This window comes from Gambusia affinis, linkage group LG09 (assembly GCF_019740435.1).
Source record: "Gambusia affinis linkage group LG09, SWU_Gaff_1.0, whole genome shotgun sequence".
NCBI lineage: Eukaryota > Metazoa > Chordata > Actinopteri > Cyprinodontiformes > Poeciliidae > Gambusia > Gambusia affinis.
In genome coordinates this window covers 10,779,370-10,801,044 of record NC_057876.1, presented here as the reverse complement: position 1 = coordinate 10,801,044, position 21,675 = coordinate 10,779,370, and the positions used below count along the sequence as shown (strand labels likewise).

Sequence of the window (21,675 nt, the reverse complement as noted above, 5' to 3'; positions counted from 1 at the left end):
GTACAAAGTGGAAACTGCCTCCTGCTATCGTCGCTTTCTTTGAGACTGGTGAGGTGTCCGTGTCTGCATTTCTTGTGCTTTTTCTTCGCTCCATGAATGAATTAATGTCAAGAAGCGAGCTGAAGAGGTTACTATAGAAACTAGCCTTTGCTAATGGTGGACATGTAGGGGGGTGGGTGCTTCCAACACGTACTGTAACCCCATTTAAGCGATGAAAGAAATTCAAACCGTGCTGACATGCAGACCAGTAAATTAATTAGCAAAAGTAAGAAAAGGTGCAAGGACAAAGACAAACTATTTTAATTCTTTAATTTCCTCTCACGCCCCCCCCCTTTTTTTTTTATTAAACAGAGCTTTAAATGGGCCCATTATTAACAACTGCAGACACTTTGCAAATCAGCCGCTCCTGCTGTCCAAGCCTTATCATTTGAAATTAAATCTGGCAAACTGGCCAGACAAGAGAGATTGAACCAATCTAAAACCCGAGCGGTGAGAAATTGTCAGGGCCAGCGGCTGCATATTAATGTTGTTATGGCCCATGCTTCTGCTGGTGTCAGCTTAGACTTCACTTTGCGGCATTTACAGAGTGCCGCACTTGTCTACGCATTATCGGCACTGAGGGAAATGGTATGAAAACAAAAGAGAGCGCTAATAGATAAAGCTCTCACAGACAGGCTCGCCTGACCCTTTTCTGTCAAACTACGTCTGCAGTTTTTTCTTTTTTTCCCCCCTCAGACTGCCACAGATCACCCTCCTGCGCTTTGGTCTACTGCTGAACTGCTGTCGTTTCTGCTGCTTTGACAGAGAAAGAATAGCTGGAGTGGAAAATGGAATGAGAAGATGTAAAACCAGATAGTTCCACCCTAATTTATCGGGTGCGCGCAAGTCTATTAAACCGGCGATAAAGCGCTGAAAGTCAGGAACACAGTTAAAAGCTCAATTTATTGGCAATCCAAATTCAATGAAAGTATGAAGTAGGTGGAAAAGTGTGTGGGATTCTCTTTTGCAATAAAAAAGCTGTTCTGTCACTGCAAGTTCTTACCAGGTTGGCGAGGATGTAGTGGAAGCTCTTTGCGTTCTTTCCTTGTTCTACAATCTGAAAGACAGAAGGAGGGGGAGAAAAAAAATGAAACTTTTGTCACAAACAAAAATAAGTTTCCAAAAATAACACTGACATCAATATGCTTTTTTAAAAAATGGGAAAACAACAATTATTTTATGGTTTGTATACTACAGAGGTAAGTAGAGGCACAACTGTGGCAATAGTTTAAGGAAACACTTAAAATATGTTGCTTCCTTGTGTGACACCATGGGAAAATCTAAAATAACCGGGAAAGAAATTAGGAAGATAATTGTGGATCTGCCTGAAGATGTCAAGTTAATAGTTTAAAACAATTATATGCAAGTATAATGCAATGTGAGTAAGAATTATTCTTTTTCTTTTTTCTTTTCGCAAATTCTTGAAATTGCATGCCGCAATATTGTTTGCTGTTATTTTGGTTGTTTTTTTTTACACATTCTGTCTCTTTTGGACTCTGTTTTTTTTTTCCAAGAACATAAGTAATTTACCAAAGCATTCACAAATGGTAGGAGTATTTTCTTTGAATAAATTTGGCTGGAATTAAAATCAATGAGCCAGTGGTTATAAAAAAATAACAGAAATCTGATTTTCACCAAGAAAAGGTCAATGTGTGCATTTCTAGTTTACAGCATTCTCTTTTCTGAGGATCTAAATTAGCTCCCCTACCCTACTATATTTCTTTAAGCTTTAGCTTCAGTCGTCAGTTCTGTTCAATGGGAGAGTGTTTAAAGAGCACTCATGAATACTTAAAATTTGCATCACCTGGCCTTTGCTGACAATGCGTGTGGACAAGCCATAACGAGTTAATTAGCATCCAACGCACTGATATGAATTGCATGGTGCTTCAGCTCTCTGTGTGAGTATTAAATAAATCTTGACCCAGCATCCACAGCTAGCAACGAACTCCTGAGAATAATTCATGAATGAAATGGCCTGATTGCATGTAGCTACACATTAATGGCATTAGCACAAGCGTGCAAATGTCCAAGTGCCAAAATTAAAAGAGTGGGTTTGTGTGCAAATGTTGTCAATATGTGTCATATCAGAGAAGAGCTAATAGGAAAATAATAATTGGAAGCATGTAAAAGAACAAGCTTTTGACTTTTGTGCGCCTGTGTGTGTTGTGTGTGTACAATGACACTGCAGGTCATGACAGAAGGTGGCATTTGTTATTAATGGTGACACCAGCGCGTAGGCCAGCCCTCTGGCCAGGCCTCAAGCAAGGAAAACTTGAGAGTTGGAGGAGAGTCGCAGCCCAGCGCAGACAACAATGAACATGCCATAATACCGCCACAGTGGACTGTCAAATGGAAAGGTTTTGGCATCAGTTTCCTTTTAATATTACATGCAAATCTGAAGAGTCACGCAGAGTTCATTTGCAACAAAATAAGTTTTTCTTTTTTTTGACGTCTCCCCATAATAAAACAAATACAAAAAGCAATATTCTTCCAAAAAAAATTTAAAAAATAAATAAAAATGACATTCTTCCTCTGTATGTTGACCCTCAGGATAGTTTCCGTGACATTATCATAACATCTTTTGTGTACTGTGTGAGATGAACTCAGGAGTCAGTTTAAAGGGCAAAGCAGGGAGAGGCGTCGCCACACGTTCATGCGTGTGTGTGTGTGTGTGTTTCTGTTTGTGTGTACGTGTCGCTGCCTTTGTCATTGTCTGGATGCACAGGGACAACAGTGAGGCAGCAAGTGCATGTCAGTGATTGATGGCAGTAGTCTGAATGGGGAACTTCTCCAGTTCAGCTCCTGTAAACTGGTGAAACCTGATGCAATAACCTTAACTCTAGACACCGGGGCATCAATAACAGTTTTGCACAGCAGCCTCAGTCGACAGGATGAAACTATGAATGTTTTTTATTTTTTCCTTCTTTTTATTTATAAACAATATAAAAGGAAGTGAACTCAAAAATGAATAATATGAATGACGAAAAATAAATTATACCTTGCCGAATAAAGGTCAGTCAGAAAAAGGCAATAATGAACCACTTCAACTTTGAGGGGCTTTTGAAATAATAGGTTATTGACATCAGAGCTATGCTGACAAAATGCAGGTCAGATTGAAAAGAAAGCGGTTTAGCTAACTTGCAGTGGATTATTAATCCTTCATCGGCTGCTTGATTTTTAATCTGAGAATCCGGTATGGACTGACTGAGCAGCAAAATCAGCCGAAAGCAACGCATCTGCCACACAGCATGTCAACATATGTATGAGCAAATGATTCAGTCTCACGGCACAATATAAATAAGGTCTTATCTGTAATAATAAAGACGGAAAACAAAGGTGTTTAAGCATAAATAAATACCAAAATAAGTTATTAATCTCTTATTATAAAGAGAAGCTTTGTGTCTATTGTTTACAAGACTGTCCTTCCATGTTATGGCTGTTCAGGTTACATTCTAAATCAAAATGGAGTTTGTATATAGCAAGAAGGTTTTGTTATCGTGAACACACAGATGTACAAAGTAAATATAGTCCTGGAAAATGTTTAGTATTATATCAATACACTGGAGCTTTTCGTGACCATATGATACGCATTCATCATTTTTATGGGTGCTTTCCTTTATGCATCCAGATGTGAGGCATTATCCCAGGAGGCTCTTTTACTTTGTGCAAGCAAAATATTAGCAATCCTTTGGTGGATTAGGGTGAAAGTTTGCAAATGTGCAGGATACTTCATCAGCAACTTGAGCAGCAGTTTAGGAAAGGAAACTTTTGATGAATGGCTTGTTTAATAAAGATATGGCTGTTATTAGTGTACAGAGCTTGCAAGACAAATTATAGTTCAGCACATCAGACATTAAAGTATTGCTCACGTCATGAGTTAATAATACCAAATGTAATTCAGCTGTAATCAAATACTGTATGGACTACATCATTCTGGAGCATTTATCATACTAAACATTTTTGTTACTACAAGTCACCAGCATGGCTTGAAACATCCAGTTGAAAAACTGCCCCATTATGCAGCCATAAAGCCATAATGAACAACATTGGATTTAAAAAGGGAAGAGATGTTGATATACAGTAGGTTTCTTTATCCAAGTAGAAAGCGCCACAAACTCTGAAAGTAACACATCGGTTGCCAGCTTTTTGTAGCCATGAAAGCTGGGATCAGTTCAAAAACAGATCAATGCGTTTCGATGCTGGTGCATCAAGTACGAAGGATTGAAAATGCAACAATTTTACACTCAGCGACTGCTTGTCTGACTTGTGAAAGGAAGAAAAAATAAATAAATAAAATGGTCTTCCTAGAGAGGTTTTTGAATTAGTCTTTTAAAGCAGTTGTCCCCAAATATGTCCGTTCTATGTATTGAGTCTGGAGGAGCTTTTATTGTGAAAATCCTAAACCGGATGCTGTCGGTTACGTCTTGCGCGCCAACATGCAGCAGAATGAGTAAGAAACAAGGCATCGGTCTCAACGGCATCGGTCCCATCCCCCACCCCCGGTCTGCAGAAAATTTAGGGAGGGTTGACCACTGTTTTAAAGGACTACCTACATAAAATCCAATCATCACCTGGAAAAATTCACACATTGAAAGGTCCACCTGGTGAAATTATTGCTGATAAGCTGCGACTAATCTGTGTTTGGCGGACAGTTGAGAGTGATGCCAAGCTCTGTTTTCTTTGAGTGGTCTCGGGGTGAGTGGGTGACGACCCAATCATGGGAAAAAAATTGCCAGCTAAAGATGCAATCGCTTTGTTTTAAATTGCTCCTATTCTTAATGTTTCACAAGAGAAAAACAAAAATGGCACCCGAGCAAAGCAAACGCCAACTCCTACCTCCCATTCACTGCCCTTTCATTCTCATTTTATAGTCCTTCGCAAAATGTCCACAGCGCTTGAGCTTTAGAACATTTTCTTACATTGCAACTATTTTCTTCACTTTCATTTATTGGGATTTTATGTGGTCAATTATGTGAAAAGATAAGAATGCACGGTTTTCCGAATTTTTTAAAAAATTTTTTTAGCAAATATAAATAATGTGTTTACTCTTAAATCCTTGATTAAATTTCAGTCCAGCCAACTGAATTTAGAAGTCCAGATTGTGTGTTATTAAATCTCAGAGAGAAAATGGATGTTCTCTAGAGGCTTCAGAGGGTTATTAGAAAGCAGGAGCGAACAAACAGCACCTTGAGAGGAGTCTAACAACGCAACCAGTTCACTAAAAAATCTGGCCTTTAGAGAAGAAAAGTGAAAAAGGAAGACACTGTTGAAAGCAAGTAATAAGAGTTCCTTCTAGTAGTTTGACACAGGTCAAGTAGAAGTCACAACAATTATGCAAAAGAAGGTGTGTTCTTTGATAAGGCCAAAAACAAACTTTTGGGTCTGAATCTAGAAAACTAACACTACACATCACTCTAAATCACAGGTCCCAAACTCCAGTCCTTGGCAACTACAGCCATGAGACTTTTGGAAGTACCAGATGGCTGAATTAGCGATTCATCATTTCATAAAATAGCACTCAAGGGAACATCACTCAAACAAAACCACGCCTCCTGTGAAACATGGCAGAGGGGTAGATAATGGGCTAACCACAAGGCAATGCAACAAGAAACCCAGTTAGACGACTGTAAAAAACTTGAGTGGGTTGGCATTTCACCTTACAGTAGAACAAACAGCCTAAATATACAGGACACGCACGTTACGATTTTACAGTTTAGATCAGAGGGCTGCACAGTGGAGCAGTTGGTTGAGCTGTTGCCTTGCAGCAAGAAGGTCCTGAGTTTGATTCCCGGCCCGGGGTCTTTCTCCATGTTCTCCCTGTGCATGTGTGGGTTCTCTCCGGGTTCTCCGGCTTCCTCACACAGTCCAAAAACATGACTGTCAGGTTAATTGCTCTCTCTAAATTCTCCCTAGGTGTGAGTGTGTGTGTGAATGGTTGTGTGTCCTGTATGTCTCTGTGTTGCCCTGCGACAGACTGGCGACGTATCCAGGGTGACCCCTCCTCTCGCCCAGAACGTTAGCAGGAGATAGACACCAGCAATATTCCCGACCCCTCTAAGGGACAAGGGTGAACAGAAAATGGATGGATGGACAGTTTAGATCAGATACATTAAAGTATTAAAATGGCCCAGGAAACATTTGAAAGCCAATTTTCAGAGATTCTCAAATCTCCATCCAATCTCTCTAGGTATGGAAAATATAACAGAAACATTTGCCGTACTTTCAGACACGTGATGTCTGAAATGGCAACGATGGAACTATTCAAGTTCTATCGTTGCCATGTAACGGTTTCCATAGCAACCATTACCCCTCTGCACGTAGCTCACTGGACTCTGTCCCCCGTCCATGTGGAAGATTTACATTGTTAGAAATATAAAGTGACTATCAAAAGAATTTTTAGTAGCACAGATGTTGGATTTAAAAAAAGTGATGGGATGATTGTAAAGGAAAACAGCTGTGGCTCAATGAGTATATAAATAAAAAATAATAATAATTAGACAGTATAATTATAATCCAAGTCAGTTTAGATGATATATTTTACCACATCTCCACAAAAACTGATAACCGATAAACTGAGAGGGAGGGAAAAAAGAAGAAGAGCTTTATTATCGCTGCCTCCCTCAAAAGGAGACGCATTTGTCTGTAGTGGCCGTAATTAATTTGCTTAGCTATGTGAAGCGGATTTCATTCTGATGTCTGTGCTGCTGCTTTGTCGAGCCTGAACACTGGATTTATTTAAAAGAGTCATTGGACTATGCTGCCATTTTTTTATTTAAATCTAAAACGTACACCACTTCAAGTTAAAAATCGGCATGCATCAACAGGCTGCTGTTCTAATCCCTGCTCTCTGTTGTGTCGGGCCTCAGCTTGACCTTATCTGTGCTGTATTTCTGTGTCATTTGCTGTAATTTGGTGCTTTTAATCCCAGTGTTGAACTGGAGCGTTCTTGACTGTGTCATGGTTCATTTGAAAAGTCATTCTAAGATAATTCTATAAAAATGGATGATTTAACAAAAATTCATGGTCAGATTATACTCTATTTAATTTCACCTAAAGCATTGACGGATTTTTTTTTACATTAATTTTTTCTAAAGAAACAGGTCCTTTATTTAAAAAGCTGCTCTTTCAGTCACCAAATATTGCTGTTGTTGTATGCTACTACACTATCGAATGTTGTCAGTGTGTTAGTGTGTGTTTAACAGGTAACTATGGTTTGTCATTGTGCATTTTTTCACCAGTCTAATGTACTTTCTTTTACAAGATAAGACGTCATGTCTGATGTTGAATAATGAGGAAAAACAACAGCAAAATATGTTTCTTTTCTCATGGTGTTGAAGGTAGGTTTGTAGTCTGGTAATGATACAATATTCTAGCGATGGAAAATTTTTAAATATTGCAATATATAATGCAAAAGAAGATGAACAATAATCTCAGACTCTAGATTTCCCAATCTGGTAACATCATTCTCCAAATGAACTATATTTAAGAGGTTGCTAAAATGGACACTACACTTTAAGTTCTCTTTCGTAAAACAATATCCTAGTTTTCTAAATTTCACAATCATTACACGACTTTGAGGTACTCCCTCGTTTAAAATCCCAACTAAAGCACAGACGCTGAAGGACTTTACCTCTTTGAGAATGCCAGTGAGTCTCTCGGTCTCACAATCAATGATAATATTCCCCTCCTTCCACTTGTCCAGATCCTTGAACACTTTCATGAAGGAGTCACCCGTCATGCTCTCCACGTTGACCGAGGTCACCAGCCAGTTCTTCTCCGCCGCTGTGTCCAGAACCTTCTGCAGCACCGAAAGCCCTGCGCAGAGACAAAGTAAATCATGCGTCAGCCGCTGCTGCACAAACAACGTTCAGATGCATTCATCAAGGACATTTCTGCAACGCACGACGAACGACTGGCTGCCGTTTGTGTCCAGAACGTCTACCTTTCGTGCCGCAACGTGAAACCCAATTACGCTCGCGGTCTGCGGAAGCAAATTAGAGCGCCTTGTGAACCGAGCAGAAGTTGTGCAGAGACCCATACTTCTACTTATAAGCTTATCCATCAGAATCTCCCCTGTAGCTTTAGTGATAAAGTGTAATGAGCGGGACAGTCCATTAAGCACTCTGACACTTACAGGTGTGCTTCTCCGGCTTGTGCGCCGCCGGTCTAAGTAATCACCGCTTTCACGCTAACAAATAATCGGCCCGGGCTTCATCGGGGCCAGACTTGCTTTCTTTAAGCACCAATTACAGGTGGCGATACTCAATTACGCTGTCGCCGATATGCAGCTGAGACACTTGAACATCACAGAGAAGCAGCGCGGCCAATGAGCTGACGGCTTATGGTAAGACAGGAAATAAAAGGCGATTAGGGAACACATTGATCTTGAGCTCTGATTTACAGTCTGACTCACTGTTGTACTTCTGTGCTGCTGCTGGCAAAGGACCGATCAGATTCCTCTCAAGCTGGCAGTCGCAGTCGTTCCACAGAGTAAACAAAGTAATTTCACCCACACTGAACTGGCTGCTGTAATCTAAATGAATTGCAGCAATTAGAAAAATGTGAGATGCAAACCAGCATTTGATGAGGTTTTTATTATTATTATTATTATTATTATTATTATTATTATTATTATTATTATTATTATTATTATTATTATGTTTGTTTTTTTTGTTTTTTTTGTCTAGCGGTCCAGTTTCTGGTTTATCAACAACAACAAAAAGCAACGCACACTTCATCAAAATAACAATAATAAACGTGGCTGGCAAACATGAAAGATGGCTGCTAGGTCTTATAAAAATGCACAGCAGCTGCTCTCCAGGAAATTCCTGCTGCCTATTTGACACCAGGTCATTAACAACAACAACAACAATAAAAAAAAAAGACAAATGGCGTTCCAGCGTCATATATGACTGCAACACCTTAATAAATGAGAAAGCAAGAAAAATGGGAGAATGTTGAGAATAAATTAGATACAGGAGCTGGAGAGACATTCCTGCAAAGAAACATGGAGATGTACCTCATCTTTGATCGTGCTGTTTTTTTTTTTGTTGGTTTTTATTCTCTGCTGCTAATGAGTGAATAATTGCCACCCTTGTTGGTGACAGATTTAACAGAAGCTCTGTAACTGATGACAGGCCTGGGAACACGGGAGATAATTAATCACTGTTGTGAAAAAGACCAGTGGGTCAGCTATCGCTCAATGGAGTCGATTCCAGGTGTCTTTAAAGCTTTCGGCAAAACGCACAGCACCAAGCAGCATAAACACTCTCAAATGTCACAGAGTGGAATTATTCATTTCCTTTTCCTGTACTGTTTTTTTAAAATTATTATTATTTTCTTCCAATACCGTTATTTATTTCCCAAAACCGTAAAGTGCTTAGAGTTGTTAGTTTTGTCGATTATTGTGTATATTATGCTACAACGTTTGAGAACTCCATTTGAAAGCACTCACGTTTTTCTAAAATTAGCAACTGGATTGTTCTCGGTACCAATTTGCATATTAGCAATCCAACGACAGATGTACAGCAAATACAGAACATGTACATCGTACAAAGACCAAAGATATGATGAAAACTCTTAAAATATCTTTATTTAACAATTTATTTCAACAGTTCAACATTGCTATGAGAATTTGAAGTAATTAGAAACTATTTCAGGATTTGCTGCCACAGCAGATACTTGGACAAATAAAAAACCAGCACCAGCTTGTTACACTTCCAGTGTTGCTATATAAAAGGGCAAAGAGGAAAACTAACTAGTAGGTCTTTGTATCTCTTGCCATGTATTTAGATTTTTAGTCTGGATTCTTCTTAAACAAAACTTGGAATTCATCCGTTTCCATCCATCCATCCATCCATCCATCCATTTTCTATTCACCCTGGTCCCTTAGAGGGGTCAGGAGGGTTGCTGGTGTCTATCTCCAGCTACGTTCAGGACGCCAGTCTTTCGCAGGAATTCATCCGTTTCCTAGGGTAAATCGCGCTTTCAACAGGTCATCAGTGCGGCTGGATTATCATCATTACAATATCTGTTTCTTTATTCCATCTATTCTTTATTCCTCCACTGCTTCTCTTTTCCTTTCGAATTGCTATATTTGCATCAAATAGCATCTTCTGCTCCTGGATGTGCCTAATGCATCCATATAAATCAGAGCCCGCCTGACAGGGAGCCTCTTAGGAGATGCAGAGGCAAAAAATGGTCCTCCAAAGGCATCCTGGAAGAGAATAATATCATAATGGAATCTGGCTGTGATAAGCACCTTTTTAGCCAGAGGCGGTACATGGAGACCTGGGCATCTGGCAATTGAGAGAAGAGAAAAATAACAGCTCAGGAGCCCATTTCCTCAATATTGCTCACGATAGAGTTAATGGGTTATCAAATTTGTTTTCCATTTTCCTGGCCTTTGAAACTAAAAAAAAAAAAAAAGAAAAGATGAGCCACTCATTCATCATACAACACGTATGTCTCCAAAAAAATAAAAAGAGGAAAATGAAAGACAAGACTCGGAATATGTTGGATATGTAGTTTTTTCACTCGCTTCTGCTGTTTAGGATCTTTGTTCAATAAATAATAATGTAGTGTAATGGCAGAAGTGTTTTGTACATTTTAAGTTAGTTCAAGGTCGCGCTAAGGACAGCAGAAAATACAAAAGAAGTACTTTCGTTTTACCCAGGCTGGAGGTAAAAAACAAACCAGTTTAGTGTGAGTATTTTTGATGGAAACCGCTAAATCCTTCTGTCCTACAGGGTTTGCAGTTCAACTCATACGGCGCTAAGAGACGTTCAAACCCTCGTCCACTTATTCACTTATTGATCTGATTTATTTATTTTTTCAGTAGCAAAATTCTCATGTATTTGGTGCTTGGCTACCAAACACTCAGTCTTCTTATTAAAACAAATGTTAAAAAAACAAATGTTAAGACTATTAGCATGACAGCTAAAATAAAAACAGCTTATTTGGATGTCTACGATTCTTAGAATCATTTCTTTTCTCATATAAAACAATAAATCTAAACCATTAAGTTTGTACCCAAGATGATCAAATCTTTAAAGGCTCATACATTCACAATTTCCAAAATAATAAAAGAGCATTTCCACAAGATATTACACCTACCTTTTTTTTTTTTTAAAGATACAAATCATGCATAAATATTTAAAGTTGACATATGGAACCATGAGGAAAATGGATAAACAAACAAGACAAATTGAAGTAAATTGGGTTTTTCTTCAGGGCTTAAAATAACTCTGTAGGAATGGTGACTGCAGTGTAGTATCCAGGCAACTGAGGACCACTGATATGGATTTCACCCGCTTCATCCCACAACTCAGATACACAGAGGTGACCCTGGACAAACACACACACCCAAACACGCGCACACACACGCACGCACGCACGCACGTAAGCACACACACAATTTGACATTTCTTGAATAGATAATAAAGTAGGCTGTGGACAATAACAAAAAAAAAAAAAATCAGGAACAAAACAAGCAGACATCAGTCTAAACAGAGATAGACGTCTGTGTAATCATTGACTTTTAATAACTTTCTTATTTTTGCTCCAACAGGCCAAACATATGAGTGGACAGGAGTCCTATACGCTCTCCACTTCAGCATCAGCTAAAAGCACATATGGATATGTACTTTTATGTATAGTGGGTGTTATTTTCTGTTGCACAAACCAGCAGGAACCAACCATGGTCATGCTCTGAAACCCGCAACACCTGGCACAGATGGCATGGCATAAGGTAAAGCTTTTTGGCTATACAGAAGCAGGCTGACAGGTGCTCGGCCTAATTTCTGTCTGCCTTTGCAGGAGTTTCATTAGAATGGTTGAACTGAATGTCAATACCATTCCTACTGTAAGAGAAAGCATGGAGGCACAAGTTACAGCTGGTGACAGATTGATAAAAAGACTAATATTTTGGGGTGTGCTGTGGTGGCGCAGGGGCTTAGCACGCCCCACGCTTGGAGGCCCTAGTCCTTGACGCAGACATCGCAGGTTCGACTCCCGGTCCCAACAACCTTTGCCTTCCTATGTCTTCCCCCCTCTCCTCACCTGCTTTCCTGTCTGCCTACTGTTACAAAACTACGAGCCACTAGCGCCACAAAAACTCTTCTGTGAAAAAAAAGACTAATGTTTTGTTCTGTTACCTACTTTATATGCAAGTCAGTGGAGGTTGGTGTTTTTTTTTAAGTCTGTCTGTGAAAAGATGATTTCTGTCACCATGGTGATGTGAGGCACAGTCTTCTCAAATATTTTAGAGAAAAATGTGCACACACGCACGCACACGCACACCCACGCACACACACGCACACACACCAAATGTACAAACTAGCTACACAATCACCTTCTCTGGTAATGACCAAATCTTATTAACGCTGTGAAAACAACCTACCTGAGTCAGAGCTGTACATGTAGACGAACTTGTTCCACCCATAGTGCTCGATGACTCCCACCAGAGCGTCCTGGAGTTCAGGCCTCAGCTGGATGACAAACTGGTTAGCGGTCTCAATGGGGAAGGATGGCGTGACGAAGCAGACATGCAGCGCGCCGCAGAACGACATGAGCATGTTTACAGTCTTCCTGTCATAGAGGCCAATGATGGCGTACACACCTTTGGAGAACTGGGAGCAAACTGGAAAGGACAAAACAGAAAGTAAGAAAATTAAATAGAGTGTTTTTTTGTTTGTTTTTTTTAAAAAAAAGAAAAGAGCAAGATCAATGGTAAATAAGGCACTCTTGGCTGGACAACAAGCTATTATATAAACGGGCTGTGGGAACAGTGTGACTCCTAGAGTCATAAAAAATATTTTCTCAAATTAATTTTTTTTTTTACGCACCGTAAATAAAAGAAAAACACTGACTGCAAATAATCAATCGGAATGGCTGCATGTACGCTTTTAGCTTCACCTTTGGGTGATTTCGTAGTGGCTACCTGATTTAAAGTGGAAAATGCCGGAATATTATAACTGCAGGAAATTCCGTCTCTTTCTTTTCAGTTGGAGAAGACTTTTGTTTACCCAGAAAGTGGCAGCAAGAGACATTTTCCATCTGATTTCTAAGTGTTTCAATATAAATAGAGGATTCTAATGATCAGCAAACCAAGGAGGAAGGATTAGATGTCTAAAGAAAAATGGAGTAAAGTGACAAAGAATATCTCTAAATGGTGTTGGTAATTGTTTTTTTTGTTTGTTTTTTTTTATGATGATGATACAGACAAATAGAAAGCCAAGTGACACAAAGAAACCTAAACTATTCATTAGTGAAATCTTATGTTAAAATCCTTTTTATGATTAAGGATCTTGTTCATGAAACATTAAATAAATTCCATCTGCATTAACGAGCACCGACACAAAAAAATGTATTCTTTTATCATTCAGATCAAACAATCCTGATGGACTTTGCATATTTTATTACCTTGTTCAGATTTGTTGCCCTGCTTTGACGTCACATTTTTTTTTACATTGAAAGAGTCTAAAAGCATATTTTTTAATATTAACTGACTATTTCAATAAAGAAACAATTTGCTTATTTGTATTTAAGCATGTTGTAAAACCTAAAATAAAATCTAAATTCATTATTCTAGAATAAATATTCCACATTGGTAAATAGAATGGATGTTTGTTCCTTCAAAAACGTTTCTCCAAATGCACAACCAGCCGGGGATAAGTAATGTTTTACCATCACACTTTTAATTAAAGTTATCTTTTATATGAAATAATGTCAAGGTAAAATGTGCAATGTATTTGGGGAAATGTTTTATTTATTTTTATTTTTTGCAAAAACAATCAGATGACCCATAGTGTAACGTGAAAACTTTCTTTGGTAAAATGCTGGCGACCCTGTGATTAAATTCCCAGGCTGTGATGATTTAACTACAGGTCTAAACTGCATTTCTGATTAAATGTTACAGAGTTCAGATAAAATACCAAAACTAACAATTAGCCAATCAATTGTAGACATGTGCAGATTTTCTTCCCCGCATTTATTAAAACCAATCTGCAGATCAAAACAATACATGTGTGGGAAAATCCATAACACAGAGGCCTAATTGAATTAAACCGAGCTGAAGAGTTAAATCCAATCAGGAATACAAACTAAAAACCAGGAACAAAAGAGAGACAAAAGAGATTGTCATCTTTCTCGAGGCGTTTTGAAGTCTTCCAATTAAAATCATGTTTATGCACCACTGGTGTGGCTCTTGGCTTCAGTGGAGGAGGTGAGAAACAGAGAGGTTAATCAATGCATCCCCAGGGCTCCATTGACATTTTCCTAACTGCAGGAGGTGGTTTTCATCTCTCATTCGCTTTTTTCCCCCTCCGTCTCACATTTCATCTCCTTTCTTTCTCCAAATCACTTATATGCCGGGTAGTGCTTTCTCCGCACCCTGGTACGTCTTAAAATGCCAAATTGGTGTTAATAGCTTTCTTTTCTTGTAAGGTACATCCTCTCGGTGGAACATAATCTCTTTGCACTCGTGTGGTCTGGCCTGGACTATTTTCTGCTGAGGTGATGGGTGGGCCTCACTTATCTCAGTATTTACCAAACAGATTGAAATTTCTGCCTGGACCCGCGCAAAGGCCAGCCTGCTGCTCGGAGCTGAAGCAGAGACAGAGAGAAAGAGAAAGAGAGAGAGAGAGAGAAAGGATGGCCAAGACCCAAAACGCCTAACCTGTCACAGACCTGCCCCCTCCAGGCAGGCACGTGTGTGTGACGGAGATACAGGGAGAGAGGGAGAGAAAAAAAACTAATCAGCGCTATCATATAAAAATACATGCCCACACACACAAACACATATGCAGCCCGAAGTGCTCCAAAAGCCTGGTGAGTCACCCTACTTAAAGCAGCCCTGAAATAGACATTTTGTGCCTCGCCACACTGACTCAGTAACAGAACTATCTTCCCTTCATGGTCTGCACATGCTCTCACTCGTAAATGGATGCTTTTTGATCCGCTGCCTTCCACAAGCGTGCATTACAATTTTCCAGGGCCGATTTCAGAGGTGTCCTCCGCGTTCTGCCTGGATGAAAGGTAATGAGAGCTTGTTTGACTTTTCGCGCAGTGTCCCATTACTCTGCCCAGGAGCAGAGTTAACATGTTTCACTGAGCATAAGTCATTTCTCGTTTCTCATACCTGCAAAATAAAAAAAATAAAATAAAAATAAATAATGTAGCCATGTGGCAAAGGCCCCTTTCTCTGAGCTGGCAGGCCAAACAAGTGTTTGTCTGCTCCGCATAAGACAGACACAGGCCATTAGCGAGACCCAGCAGCCAAAGCTAACCTACCAGGATAGATCAGCAACATAGTGTGTGTGCGTGTGTTTTTCTGTGTGTGAGCGGCTTGTTAGTTGTTACTCCACATGTGCAGCGACATTTGAGTCGAGCCTGAAACAACTCAAGTGATCTCCAAGACCCCAGCAACACCTGTCCGCCCTGGCATCCCTGATCACCTCACCACGGTTACAGCTGCCACGGCGTCAGGACCGAGGCTGCCCGGGCAACGCTCGGTTTCTCTGGCAGGGATTAGCTTTTGGAAGATGGGCTGGGAATTGCGACTGTTTGGACATTTTGTCATAATTAGCCTTCCCCTCCCTGAAGGAATTAGCAAATTTGCAGAAAAAAAAACAAACAAAAAAAAAAAAACTTTGCTCGGCTTTGAAAAATCTGCAGATATTTTTAGGGAAATAACGGAAGTTCTCCAGTTCAGTTCCGCTGCACCAAATTTGCATTTACTTTCCAAACAAGTAAGCGATAATACCCATTAAGCATCCATCACAGCTATTATGGTGGGAAGACATAAACCAGAGGCAAAGTTATGATGGCTCAAATTTAAAAGCTTTTTATCTTCCTTTTTGTTGCTTCTTAATACAAATGTCCCCTGGCTTTAGCTGTTTATATGCAGTGTTAAGCTAGTCTGTTGAGAAGAAAAGCTTAGGCTCTTTTCCTCATCCGGGCAAGAGGAAGCGACACTAATGAACAATCAGACAATCACACAGAGAAGCGCAGAGGAAAGTCTTACGAGCAGCTTTTTCATCCGATAAGTCAGTGCTTAGTTGTACAATTTTCTCAGCTCCATTTTTACCAAATTCAGGGATAAAGTTGTGACCATTTACCAAGACATTGTTGCCAACAGATGAGGTTGGAATCAAGGTTGAATCCCTTTAATCCCTTGAAGATGTAATTATTGTAGACCAAAATGATTCTACAAACTCAACATGATTGTCAGATCTTTACGTCTTAAAACGGTGTTAAAAACATTTCATATCAGTCAGTTTAAAGGTTTAAATGCTTTTGTCAAGTATTGTAAGGGTTTACTATACAAACTAAGCAACCATAGCATTCCTACTTGTGTGAAAATTTCATACTCTTCAAGGAAGTTTCCACTTCCACAAAATCCACATTCTGTCTGCCTTCATCAAAATATAACCACAAAAAAAAGACCAAATGAACAAAATCAAACTAAACTCCCAAATTTCCCTGCAGTCAACGAACCAAAAGAACTCTTTCCTTTTTTTTTACCTGCATCGAGAGTAAGGAGGACAGCTCTCTGGGATCTGTGCTTTCACTTTTTTTAATTTTTTCTCTGCGAACAAACAAGTTAATTTATATTTGTTGTGGACAAAGTGTTTTGGGCTGCAGGACATAAAAATAATAATAATAATAAAATGACAACTAAAATCCCAAAGGGAGTGATACTCGCACAAAAGGAGGAGCTGTCAGAAACAACTCATGCAACTCAAGTCTTCCCTGTTCTGTTTCCTGTGCCCGGCAGCTGTTCCTCTGCTTAGCATGAGCCAAATATCAAATGACAGACGTGTCTGTGCCGGCTGCACAAAGAGGGCATGTTTGTGACAGTTTCCTCCTGCATCCAAATTTCTGGATGATGGGATAGCTCACAAATGGAAGCTGTTGAGCAATGCTGAATCCCTCGTATTTACTTATAAATATTTAACCGCGGAATTTAAGTTTGACGTGACAAGTAGACAAACATTACATCAAGCAGCATTTTAATTCATGATGGATGAATGGAAAATATGTCCAACAGATGCCTGAGTTAAATTTTTTTTTTTTAAAGTCTTAATCCAAGGACCCCTTATGTCACAGCTATTTCATATTTATTTGAACACACTTTAATATTTACCAAATATCTTGGCAAACAGATGATAAAGTCAGTTTCAAGGTGTCCTTGAATAAGATACCTGCCTTCCAGCTGCTCCGCTGGAGCTGCTTGATAACCTTTGCATTAGGCTGCCACATCAAACGTGTTTTCATTTCAGAAACTCAGCTTGCTTAAAATCTAAAAAAAGAAAAAAAAATACAACAGACATATCTGGATGTTTTTAACATGTTATTTTTGCATGTTTAATAATATAAATATGAACACTTTTGTGTAAGAACTTAACGACAAGAAGTATCTGAAAGACATAAATGAAGCTAAAGCATCGTTTTTTTTGAACTTATACTTTTTTTAAAGTCAATCAGAGAGTAGGAATTTAAAATTTTGAACCTATTACTTCCTGTTTAATTTAGACAGTCATTCTTCGTGACAGGAAAGCCAAGACAGCATGTTATTCAACCAAAGCAGATGTGTGTCCAGCTTTACATATCAGGCAATGGCTACTAGACAATATAGCATGTTGCCAAAATGTGACCTTCTCTACAATATAAGGAGTAACTATGAAGTTAAAAAAACTTTGAATTCCAACAAGGAGGAGGATGAAATAGAAAGCAGGAATCAAATCTAACATTTGTTAAGACACTATCTCTCTGCCAACTGGTTGTTTGACACGACTACCAGGAAATATAAAATAATTCAATTCTATTATCACTTTGAAATATTAGCATATTTTACGGTAACATATGGTGGGCGCTGCCAGAGAAGCAAAACCCGCTGGTGAGTTTGTCTTTCAAAAGAATAATGATCCGAATTATACAGGCAAACAGAGAGAGAAAGTAGCTCAGGCATAACATCAACCTTCTTGGCTGGATCTGTGCTACATAAAACTTGATCCAGTGAGCTACAGAGAACAGCACACAGGAGAAAACCCACTCTAGGCAAACCAGAGAGGAAAAGTCTTTCTCTTGGTTTATGTTCCCTGCAGTTCCGATGGGATTTCACTGCAGCAGGATGTTCGTCCTAAGGGAGCTTAGTGATTTGTGCTTCAAAGGTCAATCATCCTGAAAAAGATCTTTTTGGGGGGTAAAGTCTCCAACCAAGGTCTTATAAAGTGACACTAATTTATCCCACCTGTCTATTGTGTTAAATCTTTTTTTTCTGAATGTTTTTATTGTAATATATATATATATATATATATATATATATATATAATCCTTGTTTGCCTGTGTTGAGAAATTACAGATGTTTTTCCAGGGACGGCTTGACAAATACAGAAAACATGGGCTGCCAGAATTTAGCCCAGGTCTTGTCACTACTACCTAATGCTATTAGATCGAGTCAGACTGAACACGTATACAAATCCTTTCAATAAATTAGAATATTATTGAAAAGTTCAATTATTTCAGGAGCTTATGAGTTGGTGGAACACATTACATAGATTAATTGCACACAAATAGAAGTTTGAAAAACTTTACTTCTGTTCATTACAGTGATTTTCCACTTACAATTAATGAAAACATGACATTTAAAATTAAAATATTACATCCGACTAATAAAAGAACAATTATTAAAACATAACTGGGCTTAATTAAAGTGTGTCTAGTACCTTCTTAAAGGTTGTTGTTTTTTTTAATTATTTTAATCTGATAAATGAGATAAATTATGCCTCAATTTTGCAGCTCCAGTCAGGCTTAACATGTCAATTTGATGTCATTATTAACCAACAATGCCATATACCTCAGCAGCTGCAAAATACAAAGCCAAATGAGCTTTTTATCTACAGATATCTGAACAAACTAATGGGGAGAAAAGCTAAATAATTCATTTATGATAACTGTTTCTGTCCTTGCTTTTAGTTAATCATTTAGTTAAACTATATGTAGTACGTAGACATCCTTAGATATGTTATCTTGAAGTCAGCATATCCATTCATCCATTTTCTGTAATAGCTTCATCCTGTTCTGCATTACAGGGGGCTGGAGTCTCTCCCAGTAGCCAACAAGCAAGTAGCGGGACTCACCATGCACAGGTCGCACCGTCGGTTGCAGGGCTGAAGGCAGCATATGTTGCTCTAAAAATCTCAATATGGTGTTTAGTATGAATGCAGCCATTACAATAGTGTATGTTGATTTAGCCAATAAAGGAGCCCATACTAATAAAACCCAGGGCTTTGTTTAATGGAAAGCTACATTTATTTCTTTAAAGATGTCTGAAATTCAGATTCATCCGACACAAACCAATATTTCTATTTTGTCATGGTTAAAGTTGCTGTATGTAAATTTTACAAAAATGTTTTTATTTTTTTACATATCTGTTAAAAGTGCCGCCATGACAGATAATCTGCGAAAAGATTGTGATTCTACACTCCCTCCCTAGTGCGACTATTAGTGTCTGAAACAACCAAGTCAAAACAACAAATCCAAGCCAAGCCAGGAGGAGAGTATTAGTGCCGTCAGTCAACTCGTGTAAGCGCTGCTAAACATGTTAATGGCAGAGAAACAACTTAATGTAAAACTGTTTATCCACCATCATCGGTGGCTATGCTAACTAGCCTGAGCATTCAAGGAAGCCTCCTTCATGGTGAACCAGCTGTAGCGTAGCAGAGAGAAAGGAGAGTAAGAAGCGTGTACATGAGAATGATTGACAGTGCTAAGGCCCTCCTCTTGACTTTGATTGTTTTTTCTGACAATGTTGTGCAGATCACAGCAAACTGGTGCAAAGCAAGGAGCTCAGTTTTTGCACACATTATTTGTTTCACATTATACTATCATGACGTAGAGACAGTTTTAACAAATACTTTAAAACAACATATTCTTTTTAATAAAAGGAACATACTGCAGCTTTAATCTTCTGTACCATTAGAAACAAAAAGAGGAAAAGTGTTTCACAAGGTTTATAATACAATAATAAAACAAGCGTATTAGAATATGGCTGGGCGTAAGGCAGGATCAAAACTTACAGTGTAGGTACAGAAACCTCCACACTGACATTAAAAGAAACAACAAGTACCAAAGTATCAATATTGCCTGGCTTTCCCACAGGAGTATGTTGGTTGAGATGTGCTTTTATCTGGCTGTATTTGAGCCTCAGTGGTCTCAAACTGATTAGATTAGTTTGCAGACAGAAGCATTTATTCTGTTGTGTAACTAGCCATGACTTTATTTTTTTGTGTTTATGTTTTGAACACATATCACAAGTAACAAGATCCACAACCTTTTCACATGTTCTGCCACAGTGTCATCTCCAAAACAAATGCTTTCAGCTTAGCATGTCAGATGAAAAGCCCTACATTGTGCACGCAAAATGAAGTTTGTTGAATACTGGACACAATGTATATGACTTATTTTGAGTTATCATTACATTGTTGGTATTTTTGTCAATGCTCAGTCTTAAATGACAAGAAAAATACTGCATTAATTTATACACTATATCTGTGTAGAGTGTTATTATTAGGTCTTTTTTTTAAATGACAAAATTACAAAGTCTAAACACAATTTAATTAAATGTGACTTTATATTCCTTTTATGGCTGGTTAGTGGAGTAAATATCTCCCACCTAGAGTTACTTGGCCATTATTTTTTTAAATGGTGGTGGGAGCAGAGCCATTACTGTCACATCAGACAGTAATGTACACCATCTCCAAAGGGTGAAAGGTCACTCAATCAACCGCAGAGCACATTGATAGGAGATAAACACAAGTGACAACAGACACTGCAAAACGGTACTACTGTCCTCCACTCAGCCACCCATGGCTAATAACTGCCAGATAATGCATGTAATAAAAAACAGAGAGCATGTTGTGGTCCCACGGGTCCCATTTATCTTCTGCAGAGCTAATCAGCAATGGAAATGAAAGGCTGAGCAAAAGAAGTCAATGACTGGTTCACTCATTACGTACACACATGTAGAAGAAAGCAGAGCTATGTCTTACTATGAGGGTACAGATGCTCCATGCACACACCTCAAAAGACACACACACACACAGCTTGTGCTTGTAAAGAATCCCCCAGGTGATGGGTGGGGGTGGCCCAGTCCGTGGGCCCGCCAACACAGCATGAGTCATGTATTGCAATCAATCTATTTCTGTGCAGAGAACGGGGAGCTGGGGGACGGAAATGCAACTCCGACCAGGATCCGCACGACAGTCTGCAGACATGACTGAGTGGGAGGGTTTCACTTTATGAGCAGTTTTCTCTGGGATCTCCTGCAAAAGATTTCGAAATTTGTTCTCAGAAAAGGGAGAAGAAGAAGAAGAAAAAGAAGAAGAAGAAGAAAAAAAAAGATTCATGCCAACTAGCACCTCCAGGGATAATGTGTCAATGTAGCGGAAAGAGATTATTTCATCCATGCAGACTCCATCGAGTGAGTCCAGGTAGTGAGTCGGGAGACTTTTTGAAGATTTTGAGGAGGGGGGGGGATTAGGTTTTGCCTCACTGCCTTCCCATCTTTCTAATGTACCCACATGCCCCTTAGACTGCTGCGCTCCAGCGAAGGGTGCTTGCTGTTCCCTGGCA

At 39.0% G+C, this 21,675-nt stretch overlaps 1 protein-coding gene across 6 annotated transcripts in view; it reads right to left on the bottom strand.

The window, feature by feature from the left end:
* gria1a (glutamate receptor, ionotropic, AMPA 1a) overlaps nucleotides 1-21,675 on the bottom strand; it is an 88,287-nt gene that overhangs the window by 50,627 nt on the left and 15,985 nt on the right. For all 6 annotated transcript variants that reach the window (XM_044128011.1, XM_044128009.1, XM_044128008.1 and 3 more), the window contains exons 4-6: nucleotides 12,440-12,679; nucleotides 7,670-7,854; nucleotides 1,043-1,096 (exon numbers count right to left, since the gene is read on the bottom strand). In XM_044128011.1, the coding sequence (XP_043983946.1) occupies nucleotides 1,043-1,096; nucleotides 7,670-7,854; nucleotides 12,440-12,679 (479 nt within the window). The remainder of the gene's footprint in view (nucleotides 1-1,042; nucleotides 1,097-7,669; nucleotides 7,855-12,439; nucleotides 12,680-21,675) is intronic.